General features: G+C 38.5%; 2 protein-coding genes across 2 annotated transcripts; both read right to left on the bottom strand.

The window, feature by feature from the left end:
- Positions 1–1,054: 1,054 nt before the first annotated feature.
- LOC114516607 lies at positions 1,055–1,644 on the bottom strand. The gene has a single exon (XM_028536134.1). The coding sequence runs from the start codon at positions 1,640–1,642 to the stop codon at positions 1,055–1,057; it is 588 nt and encodes a 195-aa protein (XP_028391935.1). The 5' UTR covers positions 1,643–1,644.
- A 6,874-nt stretch (positions 1,645–8,518) lies between these two features.
- Positions 8,519–18,825, bottom strand: LOC114516706 (kinesin-like protein KIF28P). The gene is made up of 27 exons (XM_028536257.1): positions 18,673–18,825; positions 18,556–18,594; positions 18,403–18,482; positions 18,213–18,229; positions 18,014–18,036; positions 17,750–17,871; positions 16,031–16,109; positions 15,495–15,564; positions 15,330–15,419; positions 14,758–14,854; positions 14,519–14,671; positions 14,084–14,348; positions 13,593–13,756; positions 13,396–13,484; positions 13,143–13,269; positions 12,868–12,931; positions 12,353–12,495; positions 12,003–12,149; positions 11,840–11,927; positions 11,673–11,732; positions 11,314–11,401; positions 11,044–11,217; positions 10,839–10,961; positions 9,967–10,239; positions 9,607–9,774; positions 9,231–9,359; positions 8,519–8,909 (listed from the first exon to the last, which is right to left on the bottom strand). Exons 1-27 carry the CDS (start codon positions 18,681–18,683, stop codon positions 8,811–8,813), a joined length of 2,982 nt encoding a protein of 993 aa, XP_028392058.1. The 5' UTR covers positions 18,684–18,825; the 3' UTR covers positions 8,519–8,810.
- Positions 18,826–19,575: the final 750 nt, after the last annotated feature.

Genomic DNA, 19,575 nt, shown 5'->3' with positions numbered 1-19,575 from the left:
AATTACAGCCGTCTCTGACAATTTACAATGTAATGGGTATATTAACCTTCGGGTCTTCGGCAATGCTATGATATAAGGTAAAAACAGGCGGTTTGTTTTCTGGCCGTTGAATGAACATCAGCTTTTTCTGCAAATACTATTTACAACATGCTTGAGCGGCGTCGTGTTGTGCATGAGTTAAAATAAACGCGGATGGGCAGGATATCTACGCCGGTATTTTTTTGCTTAACTTTTAGTTTCGCTTTGCCAACCGTGTGAACTGAAAAAGCAAAGCTATAGTCTAAACCTATGGCCATAATATCCTAAACGACACGAGATAAGAGACGAATATTTCGAAATAGAATTATGTTAGGATCAAATATCCTTCGTCGTTCTTTTCCGAACTTCGCTCCAATAGTGAACATGCACAATTCAACAAGAACGAACGACTATGCTGTTATGTTAATAAGTGTTATGTCAATATAATTATTGTAGCTGCATTATAACATAAGGAGAATGTAAAACACATTTGTACCAAGCTGCTTGTATACACTGATTTATAAATACATAATTACAAAGATATTATTTATTGAGTAATGAAATGTCGAAATGACGTTCAACCATTACACATTTGATGTTAGGGTTTTGATTTATACGTTTACGGGTGGCGATACCTATCTGCATTCCTGCATCCAGTATCCACAGCTGATTGATAAAATGACAATCTTTATTTCTGAAATATATTTTCCAATCGACTCATAGCACAAGTCGATTCATGTTTCACCGCAAGTGTAAAATTAATGTAGTCATGCAAGAGATTTGAGAATTCTAGTCGTCTTTGACAGTTTACAATGTCAAGGGTATATCGACTTCGGGCCTTCGGCAGTACTATGATATCATATACTTTTATTGCAAGTATGTTACAACAGTTACTGCAATATGAGCAGCGCCGTGTTGTGCTCGATCGAGTTACAATAAACGGATATGAATCGCCTCCTACTATACGAGTGCATGAGAAAAAAAATTCAGAAATAAACATTGTCAGTTTACGAGAATCAAGACAAAGCTTACTATTTTAGTTGCAAAAATGATCAAAGCAAAATTTAAAGAATCCAGCATCTTGAAAGAGCGTCAGGCCGGGAAGGTCTTGGAACTCCACTGTTGGACAATCTATGGTTGAACTTAACTTGTCCAATGGCATTGTTGTCGCTGCTTCGGGAGACGGCAGATCACGATCATATCTGCATACAATCTTTTTTATCTCATTTTTACTGTTCCATTCTCGCTTCAAATCCTGAAGAGTGTCGCGGTTTTCCGGTTTGTTGAAGTGGACAAAGCAAGGAGTGAAATATCCAACAAAATTCCTCGCAAAATTCACTTCATCGCTTCCACAGGCGGACTGTACAGTCACACCACAACCATTCTGATTCCACGGACCTTCTTTGGATGCCAACTTTTGTAAATCTTCAACAAACCTCCCCGAGCAAATACTGTCCACTATTACTATAAGATGCTTATTCTTTGGCGTGGGCGATCTTGTCAAAGCTGCGATCCACGGTTCAAGAATACCGCCCAAGTCGCAGTAACCAAATTCCCCCAAGTCAAGTTCACCTCCTTCGAGGGGACGCTTTGGCTCTATATACATTGCTGCAGGTTCAAGCATCTTTTTCGAAATGCCAAAAAAAAAAAGGTTGGGGGACGCGAAGGTTGATTTTTCTGATCTCATCTCATCTGCTTCTCTTGTAGAAATAGCATTGCCAGTATAATACAACAACATCGTCTCTGGGTCCGTATCATTTCGGAATTGAGAAAATAAAGCATTAAACGCCACTTCTACAAGTATTTTGAACGTTTTCTCTGAAGTTTTCATTTCAACTGCATCCGTGTGAATGGGTATCCCCAGAAGATGAAAGTATTTCGATGCTTTCAGCCAGTCACGAACTTCCTTGTAATCTGAAGAATACAAGCGTCCGGGAGAACGGAGTATAGCGCTTTGGTTTAACATTTGTGTTTCTTCATCACCGTTGTTCACAGACGCTTTTGGAAGGATCCATGACCATGGCAAATTTAACTTGCTCGAACTCATTCGTCTAATTGAAGCGAAGTTCTGAAAAGAACGACGAAAGATATTTGATCCGAACATAATTCAAAGGTTTAGTTGGTTAATTCACACAGTTGACAAAGCGAAACTAAAGGTTAAACAAAAAAATACGTAGATACTCTGCCTGTTTCACCGCAGGTGTAAAGTTATAATGAAGTCATGCATGAGATTTGAGAATCGTAATCGTCTCTGACAGTTTACAATGTTAACGGGTGTATTAACTTTGGCAGTACTATGATATAAGGTAAAAACAGGCAGTTTGTTTTCTGGTCTTGTATAAACGTCAGCTTTTTCTGCAAGTATGTTACACCAGTTACTGCAACATGAGCGGCGCCGTGTTGTGCATGAGTTACGTATCTGGTAGCGGATATGAATCGACTCCTACTATATGAGTGTATTGGAAAACTATATATTTCAGAAATAAACATTGTCAGTTTACGTGAATCAAGACAAAGGTTGCGATAAAAACCGAAAGGCGTTCTCGGATGTAAACCACTTTATCTCCGTTAAAATGAAATATGAAGAACAAAATTTTAAGAATTCACTATCCAGCCATAGCGAGAAAGGGTCAACGGGGGTCCTTGGAATTCCATTGTTGGACTTGACTTGTCAAATGGCATTGTTAATGTTGTTGCTACTTTTGCAGAGGTTTGTTAATACGTTGAATGCACAACTTCCTTACCTTCTCGCTGTTTCTGTTCTATTTCTGCTTTAAATCTTCAATTACGTCTGTCGTGGTTTTCTGGTTCAGTTGAAGTGAACAAAACAAGCAGTGAAATACCCAGTAAAATTCATTAATCGCTTCCACAGGTAGACTGCACATGGAGATTTTGAGTATCATATAGACATAGTCGTATCATAGTCTACGACTGTCTTTAATAAACAAATTTAAAAGCGAAAATATGCAGCATGCAGTGAATTGTTTGAGGAAGAGCTTCAAATATATAGGAGGAAAATCCCGCCATCGACATGCACTTGTGTGTTTGTCCTTGCAACATCACATTGCAAAACCAAAAGCAAGTTCTGATACGCGAGGCTTGCAGGTGAAATAGTCCCGTTATTTCAAATTTAGTCATATATAGAGTTCCTTTCGACCTCCGTAATGTAAAGTTTTAAACACTAAAGTAATTTCAAATTGTACACGTCGTCATGCGAGTTTTATCTTACTTGCTTGCGAAAGCAGAGAGAATATATACCCCCAACACTGGTCACTGCTCTTGCAATGAATCGAAAAACCAGTTTGCCCAAAAAAATGCTATCAAAATCCGTATGTTATCGTTTCGATGAGGTCAGCCAGTTTCGAACTGCCTTGAAATCCGGGCAATCGAAAGTGTCAGGAGAGCTAAGTATGACGCTTTGGTTTATTTTTTTTTCTTTTTTCACCGCCGTTGTTCACAGAAGATACTTGGCAAAGTGTCCTCGAGTAGTTTTTGATTAGATTTGCAAAAGGAAGACGGAAATCTACCAATTTAAACATAGTCGTAATTGTTACACAAGTTCTTGAAATTGTAGTTTCCTTAAGTTTACATGCACTGTCCAGGTATATTTAGTTTAGCCTAACGCTTAACGAGCGAACAAACTTACAGCTATAATTGATATAAACAGGTGGTTTGTTTTCTGGTCTTGAATGGGGCATCGCATACATAATGATGTGTCACGCAACGTTTCTATGCAACATGGGCGCCTGTGTTATATACGATTTACAATATATGGAAGCGATTCCTTTTCCATTGCCATTGGTGAACTAATTCACAAGTTAACATTCATGTCTAAACTGGCAAAATCGAAGCTAAGTTAACGTGAATCTGGACAAATCTCGCATTGATTAAAAATTCATAGACGATTCAATTTTGAACTGATTAATAATTCATTTTTTTAAGAATTGCTCTATCAATTTCCATGTAAATAGAGTTTGTCTAATCATCAAGGGGACGCTCTAAACGTAGGGTTGAAAAATCGTATGAATTTTACAATAAATGTAAATAAAACTTAATCTGGAGTATAATTCATTGGGTTTTAGAAGTTGGTATATTTGGTAATTGCCGATTTAGGAATACAAACAACAATCCAATGATGGGATACGATACTATATAATGTCATTATATTTCTTCTTCTACGAAGAAACTCATTATTAACGAGTAGTTTTAAAGTACATTATCCTCGGATAATTTCAAATCTATAGTCACAACGTCCTACTAACTGCTGCTGGAAACGTTTAAGTTATAGACATCTTAATACATAAGGTGGTCTAATAAATAAATGTGCGTCTTCACAAGATGCCAGGTATCAATGTGCGTGTCCGCCAGTCATGAACGTCCTTCAAATCTAAAGAATACAAGCGCCCAGGAGAACTGCGTATAGCGCTTTGGTTTCACTTTTCCGTCTCTTCATCACTGTTGTTCACCGTTGCTTCGCGAGGAATCCGTTAGAAGTTTAATTTGCTTGAACTGATTCGTCTAATTGGAGCGAAGTTCGGAAATGAAGAACGACGAAAAAAATTTGATCTGAACATCCTTTATTTCGAAATAGTCGTCTCTCATATCTTATCGCTTAGGCTATAGGTTTAGTTGGCTTAATTCACACAGTTGACAAAGCGAAACTAGAAGTTAAACAAAGAGACACGTAGATATCCTGCCTGTTTCACAGCAAGTGTAAGATGAATGTAGGCATGCATGAGATTTGCGAAAAATAGTCGTCTTTTACAGTTTGGAATGTTAAGGTTTGGCGGCTTACCAAACGTAACTTATAATGATATAAGGTAAAAACAGGCGGTTTGTTTTCTGGTCTTGAATAAACATCAGCTTTTTCTGCAAATACTATTTACAACATGCTTGAGCGGCGTCGTGTTGTGTATGAATCGATTGGAAAATATATTTCAGAAATAAACATTGTCATTTTATCAATCAGTGATGCAATTATAGCCAGCTTTATCAACATGGGAGTACACTCTATCAGATAAATTAAAGAAAACAAACTGGATCGGTATTCCATGTTTCCGTGTCTTTATTATTTTTATCAAGGGTGAATTCAACATCCTTTTATTAACCCTACCCCATAATTACATAAACCTAATACAATGTTTTCAACCGAATAACATGGTTGCGGACATGGATTACCATAATATGTTATAATTAAATTATACGTTAAAATGTGATTATAATGATTATATCTGATCCAAAACCCAGGATCTCAAAGTGCTCAAAGTGCTCAAAGTCATTATTTCTAGATACAAGTAATCTAATCAAGACCTTAATTCTTTCAACTGCATCTTTATTAAAACGTCATTAAGACATTAGGTCAAAGAACGTGCTCCGATCAAAACCATTTTGATAAATCTTCGATAATTTCCACCAATGACCTATACAATCTTAGAAAAATCCCGATGATAAATACTGCGAGTCGATACCATGCTGATAACATCCGTCCACCAACGACCAATATTTCCCACTTGCTTTCCAATATCTCTGCTATGAAGAGGATAAACTGCTTCAACATTGGCGTCCCCGGCACGTTAGTCCCAATTATCTCAAGATGATTCAGATAACAGAATTTAAAGAACCCGACGTCACGGAAGAGGGTCAGTGGCTTCCCGTGCCTGTCACGGATATGATGGAACTCTAATGTTGGGGAATTAGTGTTTTGTGAAGTCAATGGCATCGTAGTTGCTAGTTGTGGAGACGGAAGGTTAAGTTTCCTATACATGTTTTTTACTTTCTCATTTTTTCTATTCCATTTTCGTTTGAGAACTTGAAGACTAATGCGGTTTTCTGGTTTGTTAAAGTAAACAAGACAAGGAGTGAAACGACCGACAAAATTCACTTGATTCCTGCTACAGGCGGACTGTACAGTCACACTACAGTCATTCTGATTCCACGGACCTTCTTCGGATGCCAACTTTTGTAAATCTTCAACAAACCTCCCCGAGCAAATACTGTCCACTATTACTATAAGATGCTTATTCTTTGGCGTGGGTGATCTTGTCAAAGCTGTGATCCACGGTTCAAGAATACCGCCCAAGTCGCAGTAACCAAATTCCCCCAAGTCAAGTTCACCTCCTTCGAGGCGACGCTTTGGCTCTATATACATTGCTGCAGGTTCAAGCATCTTTTTCGAAATGCCAAAAGAAAGAAGGTTGGGGGACGCGTTTGATTTTTCTGATCTCATCTCATCTACTTCTCTTGTAGAAATAGCGTTGCCAGTATAATACAACAACATCGTCTCTGGGTCCGTATCATTTCGGAATTGAGGAAATAAAGCATTAAACGCCACTTTTACAAGTATTGTGAACGTTTTCTCTGAAGTTTTCATTTCAACTGCATCCGTGTGAATGGGTATCCCCAGAAGATGAAAGTATTTCGATGCTTTCAGCCAGTCACGAACTTCCTTGTAATCTAAAGAATACAAGCGTCCGGGAGAACGGAGTATAGCGCTTTGGTTTAACATTTGTGTTTCTTCATCACCGTTGTTCACAGACGCTTTTGGAAGGATCCATGACCATGGGAAGTTTAACTTGCTCGAACTCATTCGTCTAATTGGAACGAAGTTCTGAAAAGAACGACGAAAGATATTTGAACCGAACATAATTCAAAGGTTTAGTTGATTAATTCACACAGTTGACAAAGCGAAACTAAAGGTTAAACAAAAAAATACGTAGATACTCTGCCTGTTTCACCGCAGGTGTTAAGTTAATGAAGTCATGCATGAGATTTGAGAATCATAATCGTCTCTGACAGTTTACAATGGTATATTAACTTCGGTAGTACTATGATATAAGGTAAAAACAGGCGGTTTGTTTTCTGGTCTTGAATGAACATCAGCTTTTTCTGCAAGTATGTTACACCAGTTACTGCAACATGAGCGGCGCCGTGTTGTGCATGAGTTAGTATCTGGTAGCGGATATGAATCGACTCCTACTATATGAGTGTATGGGAAAATATATTTCAGAAATAAACATTGTCAGTTTACGTGAATCAAGACAAAGGTTGCGATAAAAACCGAAAGGCGTTCTCGGATGTAAACCACTTTATCTCCGTTAGAATGAAATAGGAAGTACAAAATTTTAAGAATTCACTATCCAGCCATAGCGAGAAAGGGTCAACGGGGGTCTTGGAATTCCATTTGTCTTGTCAAATGGCATTGTTAATGTTGTTGCTACCAGTTGCAGAGGTATGTTAAGCAGTGTTTACACTAGAGACCTATACCTGACCTAAGACCTAACTTAAGCAGTTAGTCCTGAAGTGTAAACGCACTAGGACCGACCTAAGACACTGATTTCAGGCCAAGCATTAGAGGTGGCCTGAAAACATGGTATTAGGTAAGTCCTAGGTAAGTCTCAGGTCAGTCTGGCGGTGTAAACACATTTTCATTGACCCAAGTGTGATGGAAGCTAATTTCCATGACAACAAACGTAAATTCGATGTCAGCATTTAGCGGTCTTGAAATTTTAGCGCGATTTTGAAAAAATTAGGGGGAAATTCAGAGTTGATAATTAGCTACATTGCGAATTTCGGAACTTGCCGATAAGTTATATCATACATTTTTTAATTTTGCATGAAATCGTTGTTTGCCATTAATCCCAGTAATCACTACGTCGTATTCTTTTACGAGGCTTTGTAGTTTGTACGAAATAAACAAACAAAGAACTGCAAGCTTATTTTAATACTCTTCTCATAGTACTTTATGTTGCGTGTATGTATATAACTCCCGTTAGGGTAACTGGAGTAAACACACCCTGTAAAACTTGGTTAGGTACTTCTCAGGTACGGGTAAATGTCAGGTAAATGTCAGCCCCTTCGTGTAAACACGGCTTTAATACGTTGAATGTACAACTTCCTTACCTTCTCGCTGTTTCTGTCAGTCTATTTCTGCTTTAAATCTTCAATTACGTCTGTCGTGATTTTCTGGTTCAGTTGAAGTGAACAAAACAAGCAGTGAAATACCCAGTAAAATTCATTAATAGCTTCCACAGGTAGACTGCACATGGAGATTTTGAGTATCATATAGACATAGTCGTATCATAGTCTACGACTGTCTTTAATAAACAAATTTAAAAGCGAAAATATGCAGCATGCAGTGAATTGTTTGAGGAAGAGCTTCAAATATATAGGAGGAAAATCCCGCCATCGACACTTGTGTTTTTATCCTTGCAACACCATAAAACATCACATTGCAAAACCAAAAGCAAGTTCTGATACGCGAGGCTTGCAGGTGAAATAGTCCCGTTATTTCAAATTTAATCATATATAGAGTTCCTTTCGACCTCCGTAATGCTAAAGTTCTAAAGACTAAAGTAATTTCAAATTGTACACGTCGTCATGCGAGTTTTATCTTGCTTGCTTGCGAACGCAGAGAGAATATATACCCCCAATACTGGTCACTGCTCTTCCAATGAATCTAAAAACCAGTTTGCCCAAAAAATGCTATCAAAATCCGTATGTTATTTATATATATAACTGAGCTGCCTCTTAATAATATTTAGTGGGTTCCAGAGATATGCAGGGTTAATTTGTTCAGCATATTATGAAATTATCGAATTCAATCTATGAATTAGTGCTGGAGTGTTGGGTTACACTTCATGGACCTATAAATGTGCTGGTATAAATAGTATATATATTAATACATGGTTATGCTACATCGCAAAAAATAATTTGCCGTGCCTGTTTGCAGGAGTCATTTTGGTCAGTAAATGCCTTGCGAGATTATGTACTTTCCACGCGTGTTCCTCGCGGGATTACATGACAGCACACGCGCGACTGCCCGCGGCAGTTTTCTTTGGTCCGTCGAGTTTAGCCTGGCCATTGGCTTCGATGGTCGGCTGGGCTTTTAGTAACTGAAAAAATGATTGAAGATTAGACATTGGAGAAGTTTTAGATGTCTTTTCCCGGAGATGAGCCTTAAGCCAGCAAAAAAACTCTTTCGAAATGCACCTGACGTGAAAGTCGCAAAGAAAACTGTTCGCAATTTTACTACAATTCCCGGAGGAATTAACTTTAGGTATGATATTTTCCCTCGTTTAAAATTTTGAATGCTTATGTCTACCGCAGCAGAATGCTTACAATCTGTTACCACCAACTTGGCAATGCTGTATAAGACTGTATTGCCAGTACGATTAATCTATTTTTTACCCAAACACCAACACGTCTTTACTTACCGCCTGCAACATATGAACTCGGTATTTCAGTCGTCCGCTCTGGTGATATGCCGCTGCAGAAACCTGACGATGAAAGGCGCCAAAATCCTGCTCGGTTGCGGGTTTCTTCGCCCATTCTTCACAAAGTGCCTACGAGGAAATACAGTGTTATTACCGCGAAGGGAATCTTCTCACTAAACTAACTTTATTCAGCTCTATCAGTTCTAAACTAACTTTATTTATACTGGATAGCTTTATCAGTTCTAAACTGTTCTTCCTAGAGGTCCAGAAAGGATCATCTCTTATTGATCCAGTGTTACTACAGGAGGAAACCTAAACTAAACTAACTTTTACATGCATGTTCTTGTCAGACTTTCACCATCAAAATATTACCCACCTGTAGTCGCTTCTCTTTCTTCAGCAGCCGTTCGTTCTGTCGTTTGAGTAAAATTATTTCAGATTTAAGCTGAGCAATTTCATTGCTTCCTTCGACCTTAGTCGAGACGCTTCTTCTTAGGGACGGATTACCGTCTGTTCGTTTATATTGGTCCATTTGTCGTAATTCCTACGAAAAGCAAGAAAGAGAAACTCTTAATGAATCCAGTATTTCAGCAGAAAAAGCAATTCATACATTTCACGTTCTCTAATTTCACCCTAGATGCCCCCTCTGCTGTTATTTCTATTTGATCTAATTTCACTGTAGATGCCCCCTCTGCGGTTACTTATATCCCAACGCTAGCATTTTCCAACGCCATACCTTTGTTGTCATTTTTGATAGCCTTGCGTCAGCAGAGGACTCTTCTTGTATCGCATACAACATGAGCGTGATGCAGCCATTATCAAACCACTCGAGATGTTCGTCTCTTATGGCGGGAAACGAGAATATCGTTGAATGATTGAACTCGGGAGATAAGCAGTCTTTTATCACAGGAGATTTCGTGTATTCGTCTGCCTGATCGTAGGTTTTGTATTGAACGTAAAGTCCTCTTGAGAAACGCGAGTTGTGCACTTCCGCTGTACGAATTGTTACCTGGATAAAGTAGTTACAATTTTAGTTACAATTGTTCACAAGTCGTTGTGTCTGAAATACCTGAGAAAGATATCTCAAACGTGGTAGTCTGGTGCAGGTGGTATTCTACAATAAGTTGTCGTGGTTTCTGTCTGAACTATCTGAGAAAGATATCTCAAACGTGGTGGTCCAGTGTAGGTAGTATTCTACAATAAGCTGTCGTGGTTTGTGTCTGAACTATCTGAAAAAGGTTATCTCAAACGTGGTGGTCTAGTGTAGGTAGTATTCTACAATAAGTTGTCGTGGTTTGTGTCTGAACTACGTGAAAAAGATATCTCAAACGTGGTGGTCTAGTGTAGGTAGTATTCTACAATAAGCTGTCGTGGTTTGTGTCTGAACTACCTGAGAAAGATATCTCAAACGTGGTGGACTAGTGTAGGTAGTATTCTGCAATAATCTGTCGTGGTTTGTGTCTGAACTATCTGAGAAAGATATCTCAAACGTGGTGGTCCAGTGTAGGTAGTATTCTACACTAAGCTGTTGTGGTTTACGTTTGAACTACCTGAAAAAGAGAAGATTTGGAATGAATCTGAATTTGACCATAAGCGTTGTTAGCTAACCTTGTAATGATACGGTTTGCCAACTAGTTCCTTCGTATCATCAACGAAATAGTCTTCATCCAAAGATTTGCCACTTTGAGTGCAAGGTGTGACGTTCACGTAAAGAGACGCTTGCTCAGAGCCCTAAATGTCAAGAAATCAATATATAGATCACCTCCCGTGATCCCAGATTCACTCGGGCCCCAGAGACTAAAGATTACTGTACCTTGTAATCGGTAACACTGAGTTTATCATCGAAATCTAAAGCGTATGCCAGACTTTGTAAGAAAACGTTGGCAGTTCCAACAAGCAGATCCTCAGGAGGTTCCCAGAATGGATCCACTTCGTGAGAGATCTCTTTCACGGTCGTATCACCGTCCAAGAATCGTTGATATAATTCCTAGCATACAATTCAATACGTGAAATTTAATCAATGAAATAAAAAAATCGAGTACCACCCATAAACTGCAAAAAAGCCACACGATACATTACTTACCTGCATGAGATAACGACGGTTCATAAACTTCCCCCGGTCCCACAACCATGAATTTCCATTCAAAAGATCGGTCATTTTTACCATCACCCTGTAAGAAGCGAACTTTTAGCATTTATGCAAACAGCCATTCGAACTTGAATTGGAACAGAAAAATCGAAATTTCCATAAGGGTGCCACTTTTCATGAAAAGAAAAAATATTTCAGCCATGATTGAACTCTGACTCCATTCAAAATTTGCTACTTCGTCTTTCGTCCAATATTGCGGATTTACATTAGTTTTCATAACAGCTGTCCAGTTATACTAATATTTCGAAGTCAGTGATCTCTCACCAACCGAGCTCATTGACTAACATACTTACTTCGTACTTCCACTTAGATTCCCCTGGGCAGCTCCAGATATTAGCACGAGCTCAAAGTTTCTATAAGAAGATAACGAGCAGAGGTTAATTAAAAAGGTTCAATGAGAACGAACTTTGTATAAAGACCTCAAAGAGAAATTTCAAACTGGACAGTGCTTCCACCATACTTGTGTTTGTCCAGTTCCTCACTAATCGCGTTTGCTTCACCAACCAGCGGCAATAATTCCAAGACTTGCTCTTGGGCTAGCTGTTGCTCTATGTGATGGAAATTAAAAAGCAGTTTAGATTGGGACATATTCGACCTTCACTACTTTTTCATCACCAAAATACCTTTCGATAGTCCGCTTCCAAATCCAGTTTGGAAACCAGTTGCTTCCGCCATTTCTTTCTGCGCGTAGCTCCAGTCCACTTCATTCGGCGAACCTTCGCTCTTCTCTGAGTTCTTCGGATTAACCAGATAGTAGAGATGATTAGAACCTTAAATCAGTTCATTCATCAGATAAATAGGTGGATAATCATTATTTAAGGACATACACAAGTTGACACGCTGACAAGCGGACTTTCTTCAATTGTTTCGCTGACAGGAAAATTTGCGTCTATGCATCAACCGTTATCATTCCAGTTCTATTAGAGATCACTGAGTGGAGTTGGTTTACCAAAGACCCGACCTTTACACTTACCAAATAAAACCCTGTCGAGATGCTTTAAAACGCGTTCTCCAGGCAAAGGAACTCCGTTAACTTTGGTCTTGGCGCCTTGTACCGCTGGTTTGATTGTAATCTCGCCATTCTTCACCGTGATAACTGCATGCTGCTTTTGAATGCTGAAGTACGGAACACAGAGTTGAAAACCATCATGAAATACCGAGGGAGGAAAATCGTGCAGATAAACATGACAGACAAGCCTACTTAAAGGCAGGTAATAACTCCTAACAAACATGGATATTGGAGTTTCTGTGTATATAGTGTGGTTCATCAGCGAGAATTACATGTAAGCAAGTAAAAAATACAAGTTGTTTGATCGAGACTCGTTTGCAAGCAAAATCAGTTATCTGGTATTGGGGGATAGGCGTGAACGAACCAACCTCTGTGCTTAATCTGGGGGCCAGAGAAAAGACACTGGGTACGAGGTTGTGAACGAACTTGGGCCGGTGACGACGAGGAGTCGATGATTTACGACGCATGTCTGAACATACCTTAAACCACTAAGGGTTATTGTTGGAGCAGTCTCAGCATCCTTTCTACCAATTGTGATTTCCTCTGTACAAAATAAGAAACAAATTCAAGCTATTTCCTCGAGTTAATTGCCTTTCCTTCGGTCATATTCCGGAAATATTTCTAAAATCCTTGAATAACGCTTCTCTCTTACAGTCCAACATCGCCTCTTGTTAATGGAGGTGAACTTGTGTATAACAGGGAATAGAGATTTTTCTCTCCCAAATCACACTTTGTCAGAGGACTGCTTACAAACCTCCTTCAAGGAAATGTCTGACCACTCCAGACAACATCGGATCTTCGTTCAAGTTAACAAGATGTGGAACATCCGCAACTTTCGCCTGCGACGAGTCTCCGACCTCTTCGCTTCGAGAATTCTCCAACTAAACGAAAACATTTGTATGTTTGTTAGACGACCCTGGATACGAGATTCTTCGCTTACAAGACGCTGAATCGCGAGACGAAAGCGAATTCTTGTGATCTTGTGGTTTACGATAAACGTAGCTCACCTTTTCATCCCAACTCTGCATCGCTTCCTGATTCAGAGCCAACTGTGCTCGAATCTCGGCTTCCATTTCCTTCCTCATCTTCTCTTTTTCTGTTAATTTTAATCATACTCAATTGTTGAATAATTCTATTCCCAACTATCGCGTGCGGTCAGTGAATCGTTTATCATGTTATATAACAATTTGCCAGACATACAAACCTTCAGCACTCAGACCACCACCCCCAACATCTTGCACAACGCCTCCACCTTCCAAAAATTTCTTCAATTTATCATTTTCTTCTCTGAGCTCTCGAATCAATTTGTCCATTGGGTTCTCATTCACCACGGCTTTGTTTTTGATCTTTTTCGCACGATCTGCATATCTAGAGGAGAAACATCATAAGGATCATCTCTTATTGATCCAGTGTTACTAACTTACTACAGGAGGAAACCTAAACTAAGCTCACTTTATTTATACTGGATAGCTCTATCAGTTCTAAACTGTTCTTCCTAGAGGTCCAGCAAGGATCATCTCTTATTGATCCAGTGTTATTACAGGAAGAAACCTAAACTAATAAAACTCTATTTATACTGCATGGTTTTATCAGTTTTGAAGTATTCTTCCTAGAGGTCAAGTAAAGATTATCAAAGCATGCACCAACAAACATCACTTCAACAGTCAACTAAACTGACCATCACACTTCACGAACCTCAAAGTTCCGAGTGTTTCATCGTAGTTGATATCAGCAGGCGAAAGAGCAGCGATCATAATCGTCTTACTGTTGCCACCCAGTGCATTCTGTAGCAACTTTGTAAGCACAGAATCACGATAGGGAACCATGACTTTCTTCTTTCCCATTGAGAGATCAGCAAGTGCGGAGATAACGTTCCCAAGAGCTGATAAACTTTTGTTGATGTTCGCGCCTTCCTTGAGACGATCCCCAGTGGCCCCGGTGCTATCGGCACGTTCACTTCCTACGAGAAATCGAGGAAGAGAGTTGAGAAAGTTGAGCTTTTTTAAGGCAGAAGAACACCTCTTTAAGCCCACCCTTAATTGAGATGCTTTCAAATGTTGGAAAACGAATTTATCCTAAAGTTAAAAAGGTTTCCAGGAGGGAAAAGGAGAGAATCGTTGACAGTCTTACCTGCCAAATCAACCAGGTTAATTGTACTGCTTTTCTTCGTCTCCTGTCCGGAATCATTTTTGCTGATCTGGTCAAAGGTTACCGTGACGACGGTATGAGCACGTGAGCTCGTTGCGTTCATCTGAGTCGCAGCGACGGTACGATTTGAAGTACCTTGAGAGAAAAGATAAATAACGTTACAGTGAGATTGTAACTTTGATTGCGTCATCCAAACTGTCACAGGAGAGAGGAGATCTAACCTTCTTCCGTTCGCTTTTCAATCTCTTTGTAGCTACCAACGGCGACCTTTTTCAAACCTTGCACGAAGAATGAACCCAATTTTGGGTTTTGTCGAACCTTCGAAAGGGAAAACACTTGAATGGAACAGACGTGCACAAACAACAATTTTTCATTAACTATAGCTAACAAGAAGGAAATGAAAAAAAGGTAGAGCCTACTATAATCATGTAAAGTTGGAATGTAGATTTGATATCTTGTATTACTAATGTTTAACGTACAACTTCAGCTAACGTGTTCAGCAGACCAGCTAAACACGTCCGCCCGTAATTTACAAAAGTATATACAAGTTTCGCTCACTTTCAATCAGCCAAGGCATATATTTTTTGCATCTAACAAAACATTTCGCAACTAAACTTGACAATCGTACTAATTTTTCGAAGTTCTTTCAGAGAATTCTCATTTTATCATCAAGATGAAAATGACAAATATTCGTTAGCGCAACTTAATTATCTATTTTCAGGTCAGTTGATCTAAACCACATTCAGGCATATAATCGGAGATTTAGAGGATCTAGAGGATCAGATTATCTTACTTGTAAACCTCCTTTAGGATTATCTTTCGTTAACAAATCTCGAACTTGCTCGTTGTAGATTTCAAGCATACTGAAAGTCACCTCGTAACGCTAAAGAAATTGAATGCGATGTCAAAAACACGACTTTATCATGAGACACGAGACAATGATTGATTCTTGACGTACGATATCGCCTTTATCTTTGTTTTCAGCAATACTTTTGAACAATTCATCACAAGTAATTGGAACAATGCCCCTAAAGACAAAAAAGTGGATTGGTCAGTGGATGGTTATTAGAGAGGGGTGGAGTTTTTCGAAAGGGACATATTTTTCAAGAGGTGGAAAGAGGTTGATTGGAAAGATATTAGGTTAATATAAAGGAGTAGGTATTTTTGAGGGTTGGGAGATTCAAGTGTGCCTGTCTCCATAGTGGGAGGTGGGGAGAGGGGTGGGCCTATTAGAGTTGGATGAGCTTTTTAGTGAGAAAGTTGTGCTCTTTGGAGAGAAATAGATTGACAAGAGAGAGGTACTAGACTTATTAAAAGGGGTAGCTTTGCATTAGAGAGAAAATAGGTTTGGAGAAAGAAGGGTTCATTAGGGAACTGTAACCATGCTAGAAGAATAGCCGTTTGAAGAGAGGCATGCATGCATTTTAAAGGATGCATCCTATTAGAGAGAAGCACATCAATTAGAGAGAGGCCGCACTGGTCAATCAGACTTACTTGTTTGGCCCATAACCAACCATGGAGTAGGACTTCCCGGCACCAGTTTGTCCATATGCAAATAATGAACAATTAAATCCTGGAAGATTTGAAAAATGGTTTTTAAAAACAAATGAGAAAAACTTTTTTAAAGGGTAGATAGCTTGGTTGTAATAGCTTGGTTGTAATAATAACATCTTCAAATTACAGATTTCCTTTCAAATTCATTGTTACTACCGAAGGAAACTTAACCCTGCACTCAATATTAATTCATTCCTACTGCATTGGAAATTCCACGTGCTCCTTATTACAAAATCATTAACAGCAGACAATTAAAGAAGTATAAACCAAAATTGAATGAAAAAACTCTAAATAACATCATCTTACAATCACAATTAAGATTTGAGTTATTAAACAAACAAGATACAGAATTCTGATGTTGTGTGTTTGATAACTCAAATCCTTTATTTGCTTCTCTTCACATTTCTTGCTACAAGATCTAGTACTTCAAAAGGCTTCTTATTGAAGCTGAGGGAAATGTGACTTGAATAACCAGCCAATGAATTCAATGCATAAAAGTAATCAGGCAATATCAGAAAGATGTTCTCTAACATAAATTGCCTAAATAAACCCAAAGCATTACAAGGAAATCTATAGAAATATGCCTAATTTTGGGATTTGCAGCTAAGCAACAGTCGCATCAAATATTGACAATGCACCAGTCTGACTTGACAACAAGTAATTTTAAATTGGCTGCTAAGTACACATTGGACTTAGCATCTTCTTAATGCTATCAATTAACAATTATTTTGTCAGCACTGAAGCCAATATATACAAGACAAATTAGCTTTAAAAAAATGTATTAACTACAAGCACAATGCAGGCATGTTAGGAGTGTGTGTTTTTTAACAACAAAATGAAATGCAAGCTTTGTGAGAAATGACAACTCAAGTAGGATGGACAGGTTAAACAGAACAGAGAAACGACATTGTTATATAGGCATGCACATTAATTGTTATGACAACATTGTAATTCTAAATCAGGACAGCTTTGGGTTAATTAATTGCATGGAATAAATATACTTTATCACAGTCTTGCATTTGACACTGTTACCAAACCTGCAGGTATGTTGCTATGAGACCTATCAACCATTAATATATATCTATGCCATGATGAATTGGGAAAATCAACGAAGGGTTAACACAATATTCAGAAAACACCTGTCAACATACATCAAATTAATATATCCTGCATTCGTATTTCACTTCTTTTAATACAGAACGGTTTTAATTGCCTGTTAAAGAATTTTGCCAGTTGATACGTTACAATAAGCATCTTAAAAGCAGCCATTTAAAACCGTTTAATGACGAAAGTCTTACAAAATTTAACGTTTATTGCAATTAATCAAACAACGAACTACAGTGGTTCACATTCAACTGCAAGCTGCGAAATTTGAATGCCAATTTATTTCCAAAACAATCATATCGACCAAAATTTATATCAACCTAATCGTGACGGAGGAAGCCGATTAGAAATGAATAGGATCATCATCTGAGAAGCAGGGGCTTCTATTACAAAAAGTATTACTCTGATTGCTTTGAAAACGAATTAAGCGATAGCCTGGAACATGCAAAAGTACAAATTCACATCGCATTTGCCTGAGCAGCCAGAGCAACTAGCTTGTGTGTATAAGACGAGTTTTATGGGCTTAAAAGACACATTTGCCGGTCAATTTCGTACCTTTAAAAGCGTTATTAAGAACACCTTGTCCAAGATCATCAAATACGTTTCTTTGATCTGCATATTTTGGACTCGTTGGAACGCAGAGGCCTTCTGCATTGACTTCGTAACCATCGTGCGACCTGTTTTATATTAATCGAAGCACAATATCTCTTTGAGAAAAATAATATATATTCATTATATAAAGATATGCAAATATCGTATCTAAACACATGTAGTCAAACAACTGCAAACGTTTGGCAAATATATATTAATTGAACTTACCAGTACGAAAAATCAAATGAAAACTAAAATGTGAAAAGAGATTTAGATTCAATTCAGTATAAAAATAATAGAACATAAAAAATTATTCTAATTGACGTTAGAATTTTCGTGCAGAATTCCAATTGAAAATGGTCCCATATGCAAAGTATGAAAGATAGCGTAACTATTCTTAAAAGTAGATTGTTGAAGATTATCTTACTTCTTTCGGCGTTTGGTCTGAAAAGAAATGGGAAAAGTTTATTAAATGTAGAAATATTTATCGGGCGAAGAATTTAAAGGGAATTGCTACAAAAATTCGAAAATTCCAATCCATTTGTTACAAATTAAGGATATTCCATGTTTTAAAGGGCACCAGTAGTTCTCTTAAATATTTCATATGCGTATCCTACCGGGGTTCTCGGGGTCGATGATACGAGTCATAGTTTTGTTCGGCATATCGATGCAGCATTTTGAATTGCGGTCCTTCTCCCTGTGTAAAAAAACGGCAAAAGTTCAGAGCTAAGTGTACAAAGAGAAGACAGTAATGCGCTATTGAAATTTACCTTTGATTAAAGGGACGAACGCGTACGGCTACTTTGACTCTAAACGAATATAAACAAAGTTTTAGCCTTTAAAAACACCATCAAAGAACTGCAAGGGACTGCTAGAGTTCAACTCACGATTCAGCCATGGCTTGGTTGGCTAAACTACCAGAAAATACTCTGATAACGGCCCAAAACGCAGCGAGTGTTCCGTGAAAGTTTAGGAGATAAATTTACAGAATCGGACGTCCATATTTGAACACGGGCCTTAGCAACGAAGAGATTTTATAGTCACTATAGCAACAACTCACGCGGAGGAGTTGGCTATTTTTCTACCAGACGTGTTTGTGTATTTTCGTGCGGAAGATAATAGCTTTATGTAAATATTGCATAAGGTTTGAGTGTAAAAGTCAATAGTTACGATGTAAGCATATAGTCTGGAAAAATCATCGCCATTGTGAAAGGCATATAAACTACACAGTCCAATACTATATATAGCACCAGATGTTCCCTGTTTGATTTTATCACGGTTTGTTGCACTTGTAAGTTTGGCATAACAAGGGCTTGTTGTTTGTATAAATAAAACGTCCTCTAAACAGTTGAACTTCGTTTCAACTGGATGGTGAGGTAGCAGAGGAACAATGACTGGTAGAGACAAATGATTCAGGAGGCACACTACCACATTCTCTCAAGTACTTTAAATTCACACTTTCTGAGAGGTCGAGAAAAAAATCAAGTCAAAGTTTTCGAGCTATGCTCCCTTCAAAGATGCTTGTTATAGGTCAGAGTAAGTGAAGAGCCATGAACATGAAGCATCCACACTCCAGTCGGAGCCTTTTAAGTTAATGTCCCGCGAATATCGAATTGCGCATGAAATACGTCATTGTTTTAGCCAGTCACTAGCCCCGTTTACCCTGCAAGGTACGGCTAAAACGGGTACTGTGCCCATTTCATCCGTGCTCGGCCTTTGCTTTGGTAGCCTGAGCACTAATAAAATTGAGTACGGCTACCCATTTTAGCCATGCCGTGCCAATAAATTGA

This window comes from Dendronephthya gigantea, unplaced genomic scaffold (assembly GCF_004324835.1).
Source record: "Dendronephthya gigantea isolate DGI-Jeju-01 unplaced genomic scaffold, DenGig_1.0 000006F, whole genome shotgun sequence".
Lineage (NCBI taxonomy): Eukaryota > Metazoa > Cnidaria > Anthozoa > Malacalcyonacea > Nephtheidae > Dendronephthya > Dendronephthya gigantea.
Note: the sequence above shows the minus strand (reverse complement) of the source record. Positions and strands in the feature narration are given on the sequence as shown.